This window comes from Schistocerca gregaria, chromosome 2, assembly GCF_023897955.1.
Source record: "Schistocerca gregaria isolate iqSchGreg1 chromosome 2, iqSchGreg1.2, whole genome shotgun sequence".
NCBI lineage: Eukaryota > Metazoa > Arthropoda > Insecta > Orthoptera > Acrididae > Schistocerca > Schistocerca gregaria.
In genome coordinates, this window is record NC_064921.1 from 698,661,552 (window position 1) to 698,680,526 (window position 18,975).

General features: G+C 41.2%; 1 protein-coding gene across 18 annotated transcripts in view; it reads right to left on the reverse strand.

Moving 5' to 3' along the window:
- LOC126334787 (prominin-like protein) overlaps positions 1–18,975 on the reverse strand; it is a 503,842-nt gene that overhangs the window by 74,821 nt on the left and 410,046 nt on the right. For 12 of the 18 annotated variants that reach the window (XM_049997400.1, XM_049997395.1, XM_049997393.1 and 9 more), the window contains one exon: positions 2,856–2,906. The exons of the other annotated variants lie outside the window; for them this stretch is intronic. In XM_049997400.1, the coding sequence (XP_049853357.1) occupies positions 2,856–2,906 (51 nt within the window). The remainder of the gene's footprint in view (positions 1–2,855; positions 2,907–18,975) is intronic. 18 annotated transcript variants of the gene reach the window in all.

Genomic DNA, 18,975 nt, shown 5'->3' on the forward strand with positions numbered 1-18,975 from the left:
ATTGCTAGTGACCAGGGATTTCAAATTGAGTCCGTATTTTTACATTTCCAGAAGGCTTTTGACACTGTACCTCACAAGTGGCTTGTAGACAAAGTGCATACTTATGGAATATTGTTTCAGTTCCTGTCAGAAGTGTCACTTTTCTCAGTAACTGACAGAAAGTCATCGAGTAAATCAGAGGTGATTTCTGGGATTCCCCAATGTGCTATTGTAGGCCCTCTGCTGTTCCTGTTCTGCATAAATGAATAGGAGACAATCTGAGCAGCTGTCTTGGATTGTTTGCACATGATGCTGTTGTTTATAATCTAGTAAAGTTATCAGAAGATCAAAATGAAACGCAAAATGTTTTAGAAAAGATATCTGTGTGGTTTGAAAATTGGCAACTGACCCTAAATAATGAAAAGTGTGAAGTCATCCACATGAGTGCTAAAAGAAATCCATTAAACTTCTGTTGCACAATAAATCTGACAAATCCAAAGGCCATAAATTGAACTAAATACCTAGGAACTACAATTATGAACAACTTAAACTGGAAAGAACACATGGAAAATGTTGCAGGGAAAGCAAACCAGAGACACTCTTTGGTAGAGCACTTAGAAGGTGCAACAGGTCTACTAAAGAGACTGCCTCCTTATCAGAGAGGATTAACAGAGTATATCAAGAAAGGTCGAAGAAAAGCAGCACATTTTTATTATGGAGAAATAGGGCAGAGAGTGTCACTGATATGATGCAGGATTTGGGGTGTACATCAGTAAAACAAAGTAATTCCATCCTGGATGTTCCAATGTTTCATTAAAACAAAGCAATTTTTCATTGCAGTGGGATATTGTCACGAAATTTCGATCACCAACTTTCTCCTTCAAATGCGAAAATATTTTATTGACGCTAACCTACATAGGGTATAACCATCATCATAATATAATACAGGAAATCAGACCTCACACAGAAAGATTGGGTGTTTGTTTCTTCTGTGAGCTGTTAGAGACTTTATTGTGTAGGTGGTTCGATGAACCCTCTGCTGGGCACTAAAGTATGATTTGAGAGTATCCATGTACATGCAGATGTAGACAGTGATGCTTGTAAGTTCATTTGTCACAGGTCTTTGGATGTCTGTGGTATCTTGATAACACTTTCATCCCAGTTGCCTTTTTACTCAAGGAAACAAGGACAAAATCACAAGGCTAGAGGTCCAGAGAAACATCTAGCCAGATACTTGGTAACAGATAAAGCACTATGGGTCCTGTCATGCACTAAGAACCACTCCTGACAGTGGTGCAGATGGGTTGGTGATGTCGAATTGCTTGTCACAAACATTTCAAAACTTTGATGTAAAGAGTTTGGTTCACTGTTTGATCTGGAGGAACATACTCATAGTGAACTAATCCTTTACTATAATGCAATTAATATTGTCTTTGTTCTCGAAGGTGGTGGATTGAATTTTTTCGCGCCTGGTGATCCAGGAGGATGCTGTCATTCAACACTTCATGTGAGGGTAATACTGGTAACACCAATTTCCACTCCCCACACAATAACCCTTGACAGAAATGTGGAATCAAATCTGGCTCTATCCAGTAGTCGAGTAGGAATTTGTCGTCTTTCCTCTTTCTGCCTGTCCATGTGTGGAGGAAAAGTTTTGCATTAAATTTCTGTTTCCCTAAATTTTCACGTAAAATCTTATGACACACATCACAATTCCAATTAAGTTCTTCTGGTATCACATGCACAGTTGCATGACAGTCTTCTTGCAATAACTGCCTTACACACACCATGTTTGCACTGGTATGTGCTGTAGATGGGCAACCAGCTTGGGGATCGTCCTGCACTGAATCTCTACCTTCACGAAACCTTTTGTGCCACTCAAAAACACAACTTCTTGAAAGTGCCTCACCCGCATATGCTTGCTTCATCATTTTCCATGGTCCACTATGGCTTTTTCTGAGCTTAATGCAGAACTTAATGTTCACTCTTTGCTCACAATCAGCATCCACTGCGTCACCATAAGTAATGTGCCAAAAACCCAAACAGTGTGTTTCTAAGCACAGCCCTGCCACCTAGTAAGTTTGCACAGACACATGGCCAAGGCCATTTCAAGCAGTCACACATACCAGGTAACATGAAAACAATATTTGTTCCTTTTTAGTATTGCAAACTCAGAAAAAATACCTGCTCTGGAACTTTTCTGGCAAGGGGAAAATTAATACCAGACAATAAAACTTAGTTTCAGTTAACGAGATAGCTGTGTGTGACAAAATAAGAATGTAACTTGAAAATAGTGAAGAAAGCTCAAATGACATAGAAACTTTGTATGTTACCAAGAGAATACTTTCTGCCACTGAATACAAAGAGATTATGTTACATCTAAAGGTAAGGCTGATATAGTTCAATAAATAAAATATTTATTTTAGCATTGTTGCATATGACATTTGTTTCTCATAATGCATAAAAATTATTTCTTCGCTGTCTTTGTCCCTCACACACACACATTCCTTTTCCATGATTAAGGATAACACAGAATATTGAAGGTCATAGTTATTGCTCCATAGTTAATTTGTGACAAGACAGTTCCCTTTCTATCACCTCTAAGCAAAACATGACCGTGTTGCCTCATCACCGGTCACACAATTTGCTTTGTTGCACTACAAGTTATAAAAAACAATACTATACTGAGATACATATTGTAAACTGACAGCTTACATCACTAAGTATGAATTGAGAAAATGTTACAATATAAATAATTTCTTTTCAATGCATCAACAATAACTGTATTCTACTGAACAGTCCCTATAGCAAGAGAACCATTCCAACATAAACTGGGTCAGACAGGAGAGAAAGAAACAGAGGTATTAAAAACTTACTTGGCGAGTGGAATATTATCCCGATCAGCATATGCATCGTATAAGTACTCACTGTAAAGGAAACAAACAGTAAGACACATGCTGTTATTTGGATACAGCAATTGCACTCCATGCACAGATCACTTTTAAGTTGTAATATGGGGGGGGAAAATTGCAAAAACAGAGCTGTACACAATCATCATCACATTGTCATCATCATGAACAATAACAACAACAACAACAACAACTACTACTACTACTACTACTACTACTACTACTACTGCTGCTGCTGCTGCTGCTACTACTTGTTATAAGGATTGTTAACACTGACACAAAAACTGAAACTTCAATGGCACAAAGAAATTAGTATTGTAAGAGAATAACACATAAAAATTCATTAAATGTCAAGTTATTTGTTAATAAGTAGTGTGCCCCTTTCACATCTGTACTATGAATAAAACACTAAGAGATGTAATTTGATGACTTAAAAAAATGAAAATGTCAAACTTTTTGAAGTATAATGGCTGCTAAAACAAAGTTACACAAGCAACTGAGACAGTTGGCACAAAACACAGACATTTAACAAATGATCAAAAGACTGAAAAAGGATCAAACTACAGTGCCAAGTACAATGTCTTCTACATACAGAAAAACCTTAATTTATCAGTAACAAAAATCTGAACTAAACTGGATGAAGATAAAAAAACAAAAAACAAAAAAAAAAACAAAAAAAGACAGGATTCCCCAAAATAGTAAATGGAAATAATACAGATAATAAAAAAGGCTTTTGATTTGGCATTCCTTCACAGTGAAAAAGGAAAAACAGGTTTGTAAGAGTCACCTGTAAGCATACAAGATGAAGAACCATGCACAACACTGTTTGGCATTCTACTTTAATTATCTAGTGAGAAAGCTCTCAGTAAGAAAACAAGCAACACAAGCCACTGTATACATTGGCAGAACACAGCACTATAAGAAATTATGTATCACAAACACTTAGTTTGGGTTCAAATTAATGATGATGTAAATAAAATAGAAAGAAATTTCCACATGGGAAAAATATATTAAAAACAAAGATTCCAAGACTTACCAAGCGGGAAAGCGCCGGCAGACAGGCACAATGAACAAAACACACAAACACACACACAGAATTACTAGCTTTCGCAACCGATGGTTGCTTCTTCAGGAAGGAGAGGGAAAGACGAAAGGATGTGGGTTTTAAGGGAGAGGGTAAGGAGTCATTCCAATCCCGGGAGCGGAAAGACTTCCCTTAGGGGGAAAAAAAGGACAGGTGTACACTTGCACACACACACACGCACACATATCCATCCGCACATACACAGACACAAGCAGACATATTGAAATATGTCTGCTTGTGTCTGTGTATGTGCGGATGGATATGTGTGTGTGTGTGTGTGTGTGTGTGTGTGTGTGCATATTGAAATATGTCTGCTTGTGTCTGTGTATGTGCGGATGGATATGTGTGCGTGTGTGTGTGTGTGTGTGTGTGTGTGTGTGTGTGTGTGTGTGTGTGTGTGCGTGCAAGTGTACACCTGTCCTTTTTTTTCCCCCTAAGGGAAGTCTTTCCGCTCCCGGGATTGGAATGACTCCTTACCCTCTCCCTTAAAACCCACATCCTTTCGTCTTTCCCTCTCCTTCCTGAAGAAGCAACCATCGGTTGCGAAAGCTAGTAATTCTGTGTGTGTGTTTGTGTGTTTTGTTCATTGTGCCTGTCTGCCGGCGCTTTCCCACTTGGTAAGTCTTGGAATCTTTGTTTTTAAAACACTTAGTTTCTTTGTTATGATCTCACAATTTCTCTATGTTCGGTAACACTCATTTTTTAATTATATTTGCTTTGACACTATATCTACAACACTATTTTCTTATCATTTAGTTCTTTATTGTATAGCATTTCAACTATCTACCATCAAGCAATACTTGAATTCTATCCCAGTAATTATTTTTCATTTGTTGTATATTCCATTTTATTTCCTTTTTTATTTCACTCACATCCTACAAGTTCAACTTGTAGCAATTCAGTGTGACTTTCCATTCTGCTACTCTCACGTCAAGTCTAACCCTTTTTCCCCTTTTCTTTAAGAAAAAATAATGCTCTGTGTCTACACTTGATTTACTTTTTACCTCCACCTCACTCCTGGAAAAAGCCAGGCAGATTTCTCAATTACCTAAATGTTAATACCAGTTTCAGGTATGATAAAATATGCAAACCAAATTAAATTCTCTCAGATGTTAAGGTAACTTAATGAAGAATAGCAAGAAATTTAAATGGGCTGTCCAAAACAAGTGAGAACTACAATTTAAATAAAAACACTAGAAAGAAAGTGTAAGGGTTGTTTCAGAAGTGATGGGCAATATTCAGGGATATGGCGGGAATGACCATTCAAAACAAAGTCAAGAAAACAAGGAATCTAAAATGTATACTTTAAGAGTTACAAACATTTCTTGATCTTCAATACTGTGAAACAAATCTCGTCTACTGCAAGCTCCTTGCCTTTCATATTTGGTGAAGTGGTAGTATCGGACAAAACAAGAAAAAAACGTTCAGTAAACGTGAGCTCTAAAATGCGTACCTTAAGAGCTATGAGCACTTTTTCATCTTCACCACTTTGAAACACAACTCTTCTAATGAATTTGTTGCACAGTATCTAAGATAAAGAACTGCTCATAGCTCTTAAGGTATATGTTTTGGAGCCCATTTTTACTTGACACTTTTGTTTCAAATGATCATTGCCACCATATCCCTGAATACTGACCAACATTTCTGAAACATCCTGTATAACCTTTTTAGTGGTGGAAAAAATACTACACTGCATTAGTTAAAATGAAAAGTTAAGGAAAAAGATAGTAATTTCAAATTATAAGAAATAGTTTATGCAAATTGGTTAAGGCAAAGTTATTATAGAAAAGTGATGTAGCAAAAAGGAACAAATTAACAAAAAGAAACTGACTGAAAAAACTAATGTTTTCATTAAAATATGTAGGACACACACACACACACACACACACACAATAATTGAGACATTAAGAAAAGTGAAAAATCACAGGAAAAACTAAAATACGGAAGCAGATGTTCTGGCTGGCTAAATATGTCAATTCAATAAGAAAATGGAAAAGTTGTATAAAAAATATAAAACTTTGGCAAATGTTTGTGCTTCTTTGTTATTTTTTGGTGGTGTCCTAGAACTATTATCAGATGGAGTTAGCACGCCTGCCTCTCGAATTGGATGCTGGGGATCTGTGAAATAAGATGGTGGCACCCTTATCGGTTTGCACCAATCTGGAACAGCAGAGTGTCATTAGATTTCTGTTAGCTGAAGGGTTGAAACCACTTGATATTCACCATCAGATGGTAGGGCAATATGCTGATAGTCATTTGAGTTAAACGCAAGTAAAGGAGTGGGCAGATAAATGCAAATGAGGTAACAAGTGTTAAAATTCACCACATGTAGGACGCACTGACTGCACAGTCACTGAGAACACCATTGCGAGAGTTGATGAGTTGATACAAGAAAACAAGTGTATCAGATTGAGTGATATTGCAGCTACACTGAAAATTAGTGTCAGATCACCCACCATATTTTTCGTGACATATTGATGCTCAAGGAAGTGTATCTGAGATGGATTACAAAACATCTGACATCAAAAATGAAAGAAAGGCACATGGAGTCTGCAGGGAGGTGTTGTGACAGCATGAGACTGAAGGGGAGGCATTTCTTCACTGTACTGTAATGTGAGATGAGAGTTGGGTGCATTTTTATGAACCTGAATGAAACCAAGCTTGGACTGGTGACATTCTTCATCTCCAAAACCCAGGATGTTAACTGAAAGAAGTGCTAGAAAGGTAATGTTAACTTGTTTTGGGACCATAAGGGAGCAATTCTTGAACACTACATGCCAAGAGCTCAAAATGTGAACAATGCAATGTACACAGTCCTTATGTGTGAAAATTTGAAACCAGCAATTTGAGGGAGTGGTGCAGACTGGTGACCGGTCACATTAGATAGTTTCAAAGACCTGACACACGTCTGCCTGCCTACTTTTTGGGAGTGCCACCTGTGATGCCGGGTTTCTGTTGTGCATTACAAAAAACGGAACACCGGAATTTAGACTTGGTTGGTTGGTTGGTTTAAGAGAAAAGGGGGAGGGGGGAGGGGGGGGGGTAGACCAACTACGAAGTCATCCATCCCTTGTCCCTAATAAAACAATGCCACAAGTGTGAGAATAAAACAGACGAGACATATAATACAAAATGAAAAGAAAGGAAAAATCACAAGAATGAAGGAAAGGCAATGAATACCAAAAGGAACAAAATAGGACAAGAAAACGACTGAGAGACACTAGAAACAGAAGGGAGTACACAAGAAAGCAGATTACAGCAGCTGGCCGACCATGAGAATAAAAAGGAGAAGCCGGTCACTCTGCAACACATTAAAACCTCCACCCTAAAGCCACTAGGGTGGAGGACACAGAGGGACAAAGTACATGTGCTAAAATGTAGATCAGATGATAAAACCCAGACTCACAAATAAAACATAGAACTAAATTAGCCAATGAGGCGTTGTCAGATAAAATGAGCGGCGACGAGTCCAGTAACCGAAGATTCCATTGCTGGGCAGTCAAAGTGGGACAGTGCACCAGAATATGGAACACTGTCAATTGGGCGCCGCACCTACACTGAGGCGGGTCTTCACGGCGCGAGAGGTAACCGTCGGTTGCCCAAGCGTGGCCAATGCGGAGCCAGCAGAGGACAACTGATTCCCTGCAAGAGGCCCGCATGGAAGACTTCCACACAATTGTAGTCGCCTTAATGACAAGTAGTTTGTTGTGTGTACTGTTATGCCATTCCATCTCTCAAAGCCTAAAAACCCTACGGTGTAGGTCAGAAAGCAGGTCAGGTTCAGAGATGTCCATCTCCAGAAGCGGTTCCCGCATAGCCAGTTTGGCCAGCCTGTCAGCAATTTCGTTGCCTGGGATGCTGAAGTATCCTGGGGTCCACACAAACGCCACTGAACGATGGGACCATTCCAGGGCATAGATGACTCCTGGGTGGACACTACCAAAGGATGGTGAGGGTAGCACTGGTTGATTGCTTGTAGGCTGCTCAAGGAGTAAGTACACAGGATAAACAATTCCCGGGGACATGTACGGATATACTGAAGAAGTGCACGAGATATGGCCACCAGTTCTGCAGTGAATACACTGCGCCCACTGGGCAAGGAACGCTGTTCAATATGTCCTCCATGGACATACGCAAAGCCGACATGAGCAACAGCCCTCGAGCCGACAGTGTAAACCACTTCGTGGCCTCTGTACTTGTCAAGAATCAAGAGAAAGTGGCAGCGGAGAGCCGCAGGGTTAACTGAGTCCTTAGCTCCACGTGAAAGGTCCAGGCAAAGCTGCGGCCTAGGTGTACACCATGGAGGTGTATGTGAATGGACCTCAAGTATAGGTGCTAAACGCAAGGACTCCAGTTCAGAAAGAAAGGATCGGACATGGACTGCAATTGGAAACCCGGACCTGAGCCACTGATGAGGGAGATGAACTGCCATAGTTGAGTAAAGGAGACAGTGATTCAGATGTGCAGGAGAACTATGAATGTGTGCTTCGTAACTGGGCAGCAGTTGTGCATGCCTAACCTGCGATGGAGGCACTGCGGCTTCCACAAGAACGCTGGTCACCGGACTCGTCCTAAAAGCTCCTATCGCTAGCCGAATGTCACAGTGGTGCACTGGGTCGAGTAAACACAATATTGAGGGTGCAGCTGAACCCTAAACAAGACTCGCATAGTCAAGGCAGGATTGAACAAGGGCTCTGTAGAGCTGCAGCAGCGTAGAGCGATCTGTACCCCAGTTGGTGTTGCTCAGGTAGCGGAGGGTACTGAAGTGCTGCCAGCACTTTCACTTAAGCTGATGCAGGTGAGGTAGCCAAGTCAATTGGGTGTCTAAAACCAGTCCTAAGAATCGATATGTCTCAACTACAGTGAGTGGATCGTCATTAAGGTAAAGTTCTGGTTTTGTATGAATGGTACGACACCGACAGAAGTGCATAACACACGACTTTGTGGCAGAAAACTGGAAACCGTGGGCTAGAGCCCATAACTGCACCTTGTGGATGACTCCCTGGAGGTGCCGCTTAGCAACCCCAATACTGGTGGAGCAGTATCAAATGCGTAAGTCGTCTGCATACAGAGAAGGTGAGACAGATGGCCTTACAGTTGCTGCTGGACCATTAATGGCCATTAAAAATAGAGATTCACTCGATACAGAACCCAGTGGGACCCCATTCTCCTGGATATGGGGGAACTATGGGGGAGGGGGGGGAAGCCACCAACTTGAAAATGGAAAGCATGAAGCAACAGGAAATTCCGGATAAAAATTGGGAGTGGGCTGTAGACACCCTACTTGTATAATGTGGCAAGGATATGATGTTGCCAGGTCATGCTATATGCTTTTTCTCACAAAAAATAATATGGCAACCAGGTGTTGGCGTCTGGAGAAGGCTGTTTGGATGGGACACGAGATTATCAATGGTAGAACGACCCTGGGGAGAGCCGCCCTGACATGGAGCCAGTAGGCCACGTGATTCCAGGGCCCAACCCACCTGCCGACACACCATATGTTCCAGAAGCTTACAAAGAACGTTGGTGAGATCTTGTTGAATCGGGTGTACTGCCGGTGGTCTGCATTTTTCTAACGCAACATTTTGATGTTGTACCACGGCATTTTCATCAGGTGCTTCCTGTCACAGGAAGTGCCTGATGAAGACGCCGAGGTACAATGTTGAAATATTTTGTTAGAAAAGTGGTCGAGACATATCTCTTCCAATACTCCTGCTTCTGTCATTTGGTAAGTTGGCGAACGCAAGCACAGACCTGTTTAAAGGCTATGAGGTGCTCTAGGTAAGGGTGCCCCTTATGCTGCTGTAGAGCTGGCCAATGCCCCTTTATTGCTTCAGGGCTACCGGTGACCACCAAGGGACTGTCTTTCACCAAGGGCACCCCAGAGAGCGAGGGATTGTGTTTTCTGCCACAGAAATGATTGTTGTAGTCAACTGCTCAACCATCACAATGATGTTCCCATGTGGGGGAGATCCAACGGTGACAGCAGAGGTGAAAGTTTCCCAGTCCACCTTGTTTAAAGCCCATCTGGGCAGGCGTCCGTGGGCTTGATGCTGGGGCTGTGACAGGAAGATGAGAAAGTGGTCACTACCACACAGGTCATCACGTGCTCTCCAATGGATTGATGGCAGAATTCCTGGCTGCAAATTGATAAATAAATGGCTGAGTAACTAACTCGAGCCACACTGAAATGTGTGGTGGCCCCAGTATTAAGAGGCAGAGGTCGCACTGAGACAGTAAAGTTTCGACATCTCTGCCTCAGCCAGTAAGCCCAGTAAGCACCAACATGGGGTTACGGGCATCAAAATCTCCCAAAAAGTAGGAAAGTTTTAGGAATTGATCAATCAGTGCAGCTAAGACATTCAGGGGTACTGCACCATCTGGAGGAAGATATACATTGCAGACAGTTATTTCCTGTTTTGTCCTTATTCTGATAGCCACAGCTTCAAGAGGTATTTGAAGGGGCACAGTGTCACTAAAGACTGAGTTTATGACACAAATGCAAACTCCACCTGACACTGAATTATAGTTGCTACGGTTCCTGTATCACTTATAGGTGCAGAGGGCGGGGGTCCACATTGCAGGGAACCAGGTTTCCAGGAGCGCAGTGCAGATAGCAGGTGTAAAGCTTAACGGTTACCATAGCTCAGCCAGGCAGTGGAAAAAACTGCCACAATTCCACTGGAGGATGACGTCATCATGAGAGTGGGAAGGCATGGAACATTCAATGAGGCTGTTTACGCCTCAGGGTCACAAACTGCCACCGACGTTTTGCCTGAGCAGTCTATATCCATTTTGTCTGAGGGTCCGGCAAGATATAGGCCATCAGCAGACGCCAGAATCTCCACCTCATCCACAGACGCAGAGCTTGGAGATAGCAGTGGTATGGGTGCCACCGCAATTCCCTTGGTCTTAGGGACCTTCTTTTTGGATTTCTATCGCTGTTCCTTGTGTTTCCCTGCTTGGGAGGACTTCACTGATTGTCTCCAGGACTGAAGATGAGCATGAAGGCCTGCAACCAGCAGCTTTTGGCCTCTTCTGCTACTGGCGGGTGTCATCTTTCCCACTAGCAGAAACCTGGAAAGAGAGTGACCCAAGGGACCCCTTCCTAGCGAGAGACGCTGAAGAAGACTTATGCTTCTCCAGCTTAGAAGTGAGGGCGTTGCTCCTGAAATAGGTGGTTTAGGAGCAACAGGGTGGGAAGTGCCCCCCACCATCAAGGGGGCAGCTGTAGTCTTCTAGTTTTCTGGCTCATTGCTTACATTTCTCTGCATATGCTTACAGCAACTGTCACTGGGGAACATATCTCTTCACAGCTACATGTTGATGCAAATTCAAATTACTGCAGTCTTTGATAAGCCTACAGATGTCTCCGACAGATGGCAAATTGCATGCCCATCCTCTTTAATCCTGCTGCGCATGGCATTCATATATTTTGAATCCACAATTATGATTGGTCAACCTTCATCAGTTCATTGTCAACAGAAGCATAGTCATGATGAAATTTTGAAACCAACAGTAACACTGATCGCCAGAAGTCGAATGAACTGAGCTGTGGGATGGTTATTAAGTTTGGTCTCCATGAATGGAAACAGGTTCTATAAATGCTCAATGCAAACTAATAACTGTCAATTTCTGAGCTGCCATTGTTTTAATAATAACAAACAACAAATTTTAACATAATGGCTGGTTGTGAAAACTTAAAAGACAACCCTCTTAATAAACAACGACACACTGTATACAAAATTGTAGATATTCTGAAACATTCTGGCCGTGGCCCTACACTACTATTAAGTGATTTCTTCCTCTACACCACACTGGACAAGGACATAGACGATATGCAGATGAGAAGGTGACACATAGTATGTAAGAATTATAAAAGGGGTTAGCTTTAGAGAAATAAGCTACCTGTATACATAAGCTGATAATATGCATAACATAATTCAACAAATGCTTATAATGTGATTATGATCACATGGAGAAATAGTGGTTTACCGGCATAATGTAGTAAGCAGGTTACGCAAATAAAAAGTGTTTATCTTAGTGTGAAATATGCTGTAACAGTACTTTTCAACTGCATCTCCCATCACCACCACAGTCATAGTATCATGATCCCTAACACACGCGAGACAGATAAATATTTCTGTGAATGGGTTCAGGCAAATGCTAAAATTGTTGAATATTTAATAATTTCATTTTTGACGGCCACTTTTATCCTTCAGCTCCTAACATTAAATTTCTTGCCTAGTCTTGCCTAATAAAGTTTTACAATGAGCTGTTTGTTAAAACATGTTATTTCTTTGTTTTCATCATTCCAAGAATCTTAAGTATGAGCGATGTCCCAACACTAAATTTAGAAGTTCATGATGACTGACATTTGGATATAATGGATAAGTTGGAACAATGATCATAAAAAGAAAGTCAACATTGCAAAGATGGTGCCACGTGCAGAAACTCTTAGCCAGACGGTGAACAGTGACAGAGTAATTGTGGTAACCACATGCTGGAAAAAGGCTGCCTGGAATTTTGTAAGGGAAAGAGGTAAACAATGCTCACAGTGGACGATTCATGACAGTTGGTACAGCAGATAATCAGTCTCATACCTCATTTATTATTTTGCTGCTATTTGTATGAGACCTGCTGTCAAGCATTTAATACTGATGTATCAAAATGCTTCAAATTCTAAATGTGCATTTATGCGATATGATGCCATTTACTAAACAGTTAACACAAGTAACTCAACAGATATCCCATTTGTACAACAGAGAAAGTTTAGCTGCGAAATATAAATTTAAGAAAGAGAAAAAAATACAATATAATAACAAAAATCAAACAATGGAAAATCCTGTATGGAATGTAACAACATTATGAAAAGTAAAGTTGCTACTCACCATATAGCAGAGATGTTGAGTCGCAGAAAAAAAGACTATCACAAATAAACTTTTACCCAACAAAGCCTCTGTCAAAAATAAAGGACTCCAGCACACACAACTCTCTCTCTCTCTCTCTCTCTCTCTCTCTCTCTCTTTCTCTCTCTCTCTCTCTCTCTCTCTCTCTCTCTCTCTCTCACACACACACACACACACACACACACACACACACACACACTCTACTCTCACCCACAACTCCAGTCTCTGGCAGCTGAAGCCACACTGCAAGCAGCAGAAGCAGCAACAGCAACAGCAGTGAAAATGGGAGTGGCAACTGGGTGGGAATAAGGATGAGACTGGGGCAGGGATGGGGAGAGAGAGTCTGGTAGGGGTGCTGCTGGGGAGCATACAGGGATGAGGTGGAGAGAGGGTAGGGCAGCTAGGTGCAGTCAGAAGGCTAGACAGAGGGCAGGGGAGAGGTGGGGCACTTGGGAGGCGGCAACAGAAAAGTACAGAAGTAAGAAGACTGGATGCATTGGTGGAATAGACAGCTGTGTAGGGCTGGAATGAGAACAGGGTAGGTGCTAGATGTATGAAGACAATGATTAACAGAGGTCGAGGCCAGGATGGTTATGGGGATATAGAATATATAGCAGGGAGAGTTCCCACCTGCGTAATTCAGAAAAGCTGGTGTCAGGGTGGAAGGATCCATATGCAAAGGCAGTGAAGTAGTCATTGAAATGAAGGATGTCATGTTGGGAAGCGTGCTTAACAACAAGCTGGTCCATTTGTCCCTTAGCCACAGTTTGTCGGTGGCCATTTGAGTGGGCAGACAGCTTGCTGGTTGTCATGCCCACACAGAATGCAGCATAGTGGTTGCAGCTTAGCTTGTAGATCACATGACTGGTTTCACAGGTAGCCCTGCCTTTGATGGGATAGGTGATGTTTGTGATTGGATTGGAGTAAGCAGTGGTGGGAGGAGGTATGGGACAGGTCTCGCACCTAGGTCTATTACAGGGATATGAGCCATCAGGCAAAGGGTTGGGAGTGGGGGCTGTGGAGGGATCGACAAGTATACAGTGTAGGTTCGGTGGATGGCAGAATACCACTGTTGGAGGGGTGGGATGGATACTGGGTAGAGCATTTCTCATTTCAGGGCACGACGAGAGGTAGTTGCAACCCTGGCAGAGAATGTAATTCAGTCATTCCAGCCCTGGGTGGTATCGAGTTACGAGAGGAATGCTCCTCTGTGGTCAGACGGTGAGACTCTCGGGGGTGGTGGGTGAATGTAAAGGTAAACCACGGGAGATTTGCCTTTATACAAGGTTGTGAGGATAATTACTGTCTATAAAGGCTTCAGTGAGACCCTCTGTATACCTCAAAATATACGAAGAATCTCACTGAAGCCTTCACAGACCGTAATTATCCTCACAACCTTGTATAAAGGCAAATCTCCCGTGACTTACCTTTACATTCACCCACCACCCCCGAGAGTCTCACCGTCTGACCACAGAGGAGCATTCACCTCTTAACTCAGTACCACTCAGGACTGCAACAACTGAATAACATCCTCTGCCATGGTTTCAAATACCTCTCGTCATGCCCTGAAATGAGAAAAGTCCTACCAACTATCCTACCCACCCCTCCCACACAGTTATATTCTGCTGGCCACTCAACCTACAAAATATACTTGCCAGCCCTACAAAATCCCTGCTCTCAACCCATTACCTCATGGGTCATATCCCTGTAGCAGACCTAGACACAAGACCTGTCCCAAACATCCTCTCGCCACCACCTACTCCAGCCCAGTAACTAACATCACCTATCCCCTGACAGGCAGGGTTACCTGTGAAATCAGTCAAGTGATCTATAAATGAAGCTGCAACCACTGTGCTGCATTCTATGTGGGCATAACAAACCACAAGCTGGCTGTCTCCACAAATGGCCACCAGCAAACTATGGTCAAGAAACAAGTGGACCACCCTGTTGCTGAACATGCTGCTCAACACGACATATTTCATTTCAATGACTACCTCACAGCCTATGCCACATGGATCCTTCATGCCAACACAAGCTTTTTTGAATTTCGCAGGTGGAAACTCTCCCTGCAATATATTCTATATCCCCATAACCATCCTGGCCTCAACCTCTGTTAGTCATTGTCTTCGCACATCTAGCGCCTACCCTGTTCCCATTCCAGCACTACGCAGCCCTCTATTCCACCAATGCACTCAGTCTTTTTACTTCTCTTCTTTATGCTAACCTCAGCCCCCTGCCCCTCCTCTCCCCTCTCCACCTCCTAATCTCCTGACTGCATCTAGCTGTCCTACCCTCTCTCCACCTCGTCCCTGCATGTTCCCCAGCAGCAATTCACTGTTGCCCATCCCTCCCCTACTATCCCCACCCCCTCCCCTCCCCACCCCAGCCTCCTCCTTACACCCACCCAGTTGCCACTCCCATCATGCACGCTGCTGTTGCTCACGGTGAGGCTCAAGCTACTAAAAACTGCAGTCATCTGTGCATGAGTTGCATTTGTGTGTGTGTGTGTGTGTGTGTGTGTGTGTGTGTGTGTTTGTGTGTGATCTACTTTTGACAAAGGCCTTGTTGGCCGATGGCCGAAAGCTTATTTGTGACAGTCTTTGTTGTGCTTATCTGCAACTCAGCATCTCTGCTATATGGAAAATATAGTCACAGAATTTCATAGTTGTACTACTACTACTACTTCATAATAGATGTATAAAGATACTTAAGAAAAATGAATACTAATGGAAGCAATCTCACATATAGCTAGCAAGACAATTTTAATACATATTTGTGCCTTTGCAATCAGTGTGTCTCAGTGGTAATTCGACTACAGTGGCTACTGCCAATTGCTATGTTGTAATGTCTCAACCTTTGCTTGCCTTTCTCCTGCCAGTGGCAACTATTTGATTGAACTAACACCGTTTGCAAATGCAAGAGAGAGAGAGAGAGAGAGAGAGAGAGAGAGAGAGAGAGAGAGAGAGAGAGAGAGAGAGAGAGAGAGAGAGAGAGAGACCGATCATAATCATTATTCTTTTTGCTTGCCTTTCTCCTGCCAGTGGCAACTATTTGATTGAACTAACACCGATAGAGCGACCAATCACAGTCATTATTTTCTTGGTTTTTGAAGATCTCTAAGTAACTCCATGAGTATTTATCCAGTACGTATTTTATATGTAGTGTACCTTCGTTGGAAAAGTTATTTCTTCTTCAGTTATCAGAAAACAATTATGTTCTCCTGTGTGAAGTTCTGGTGTTGCAGCATTCCCCATACTACCAGGGTAGTCCCTGTTCTCTTTATTTTAAGGAGACAGAATGGACAGGGACTTTCACAGGCCATCTGAGATGCCTGAGATTATCTCACTGCCCAACTACATATGTGAGACATGTTTTCACAACGTGTGGTTTTGAATCTGCAGTGATGAAAGCTCAGATACCTTAGTTGGTACAATACTCAGAGTGAAAGGAAACACTCTGGGTTCAAGTCTTGTTCTACAACACAGTTTCAATCTGAAAATAGTTTCTGCCTGTGGTCGACACAATTTGCATGCATTGGCTTCTAATTAAATGAAAACAGTCATCAATTAAGCCATTTTCATGATCATCTTATGCTATCTGTAGAAATAAAACCAAAATAATTAAAAATGTTATGCTTGAGTGTATAACTCATCTTGCCCACTCATACAGCTCATAAGAAAATAAGATAATAAAACATATGAAGTTGTAGCTATTAGAATATACACTATAAAAGGTAAAAATAACGCTAACAATCCTATAATACTGTTTGTAATGAGTCTTTATTAAAATTTTGTGAAAATGTTACACGATATTCATGTTGTGTATGTTATGCTATGTACCTTCGTATCGACTTATCCCACACCAATTGTACAAGCTACTGTACTGATCTGAACCATGTTATGAAAAACAAATAAATATACAAAAAATCATTTTCCTTTAGAATTAAAGTTTCTGCCTTTTACAACACTTGGAGGACTCACTCTTTCCGTATCCATTTGTTTAAATACTTCATTAAATCATAAGAAATCACTAATCTTGTATCCTGTAAAAGTTAAGAAATATCACAAAAGCTCCTGTTATCAATCAATCACTTTTAGTGGGGGCAAGACCACAGGCAATGTAAGCTTTCTCCTTCGCCATCTGTGTGATAACCCATGCTTTTTCCCAAGTTCTGAGTGTTCACTTTTTTTCGTAACTTTCCACTGCTTTCTAATTAATCTCTCTGTGATTAGTCAGGTACACACATTCATCATCTTCCCCAACACCCCTATGACAAAATTTCCCAGCAATCTTATCCATTGTTTTAGTGTACTTAACATACTATTCTGTAATGTTTTGTTCTCACAGTGGCTTCATTAGTGTTACAAACTTTCACACCACATCATAATTTGTTACTTAAGAACTGGTAATAGTATATTTGTTCTTAATGTAATGCCGTCCCCATCCCTCTCATGTCCACAATTTAAACTACCTCCCTCTCATCTTCGCAATTTAAACAATGTACAATCACTGCCATTTTACCAGGAGATGCATGTTTCTACACTGGGAATTCACAGTTTAATGTGAGTAAAGACCCTCATAAATGATCAAACATGTTCATCAAATTCACTGTTATCTAGCCACAGATTTGTCAAACAAGCCATACAAATACCAACAAAGTTTGGCAATATAACCTTGCTTTGGAAGCACACGCAATTCCTGGATGCTGTATTCTGAAACCTAGAGCGATTGGCTACAAGTACACATGAAGTATTTCTAACATTGACTTTGGAATGGTGTTTAAAAAAGAAGAAGAAAACATGGCATTGGTCCAGAAAATGATTTAAAAAGAGAGGAATATACACATTAAAACCTCTTGAAGCAACTATTACAGCCGGAACCTGATGATTACATCAACTTTATCCGAATGTACAGTGAAACATTTAATGACTTATTTTAGTTACTTTGCCCTCACTTGGAAAAAGAAGACACAAGCATTTGAAAATTTATTCTTTTCTACTTTGTTGTGTAATGACAGTCCATTAAAATACCACAATGTGGGAACATATAGCCTACAGCTTCCATGGAAGAACTGGAGAACTTCTTTTTATTATTATTATTATTATTATTTTATTGCACTCCCGTATGTATGTTGTGCGTAGAATACTGATTTACATCTTAACTGCCTTCCATGTAATATATGGCTGGAAACGAAGAGATATATCTACAGTTGTGGTAATTGTCAGTGCTATATTGTTTTTATATGTGATTGTAGTTTCCACAGTTGTGAAACTCATGATGCAGTGAGATAAATTGTAATACAACTTATTTTTCACTTAACATGTAGCAAAACATCAACACAAACAACGTTTGCCATCTTCTTGAATTTTCCTTCGATCCAAGCTTCTGGAAAACATGCCAAACATGCTCCATGTTTAACAAACATGTCAAGCAGCACCACATGTGGACAAATATTTGGCAAACATGATAAAATTTGACAATTTTTTTTACCATTTATGAGTGCCTTAATAAGGGTGTTCATATGCGGAATGTGTGATACCAATGCACAAGGTGTAAAGATGGCTAATTTATAATACTGAAATAGCATAACAAGTACAGTTGATGACTTTCATTTTTGACATCACTGATATGCTCTGCTGGAAATGAACTGATGCACTGACCAAACATGACTGTGCAGTTCAGGAATTTCATAATAAAGAAGGAAGGAAGGTCAGGGTTTAACATTCTGTCAATGAAGGGGTTGTTATAAAAACATTCTGTCAATGAAGGGGTTGTTATAAACTGAGCACAAGTTCAGACTCCAGAAATAAATTGACCATGTCTTCCTTTTGAGGAACAGTCTCACCGTATGTCTTTAGGGCTTTAGAGAAACTACAAAATACCTAAATCAAGATGATCGGACAGGTATTTTAAAGACATATTACCAATTGTCAATCCAATGTCTTGTAAGTACATCATGCCATTTGGTAATTTCATAATACTGTGCTGCTCAAAGTAACATTTTTCTTGATTATCAAAGGGTCTGTTGTAATTTCTTCATATGTTCATGCCTTATATGAAGCTTGTTCACTTAAAATGCGCCAACAGCTTCTGT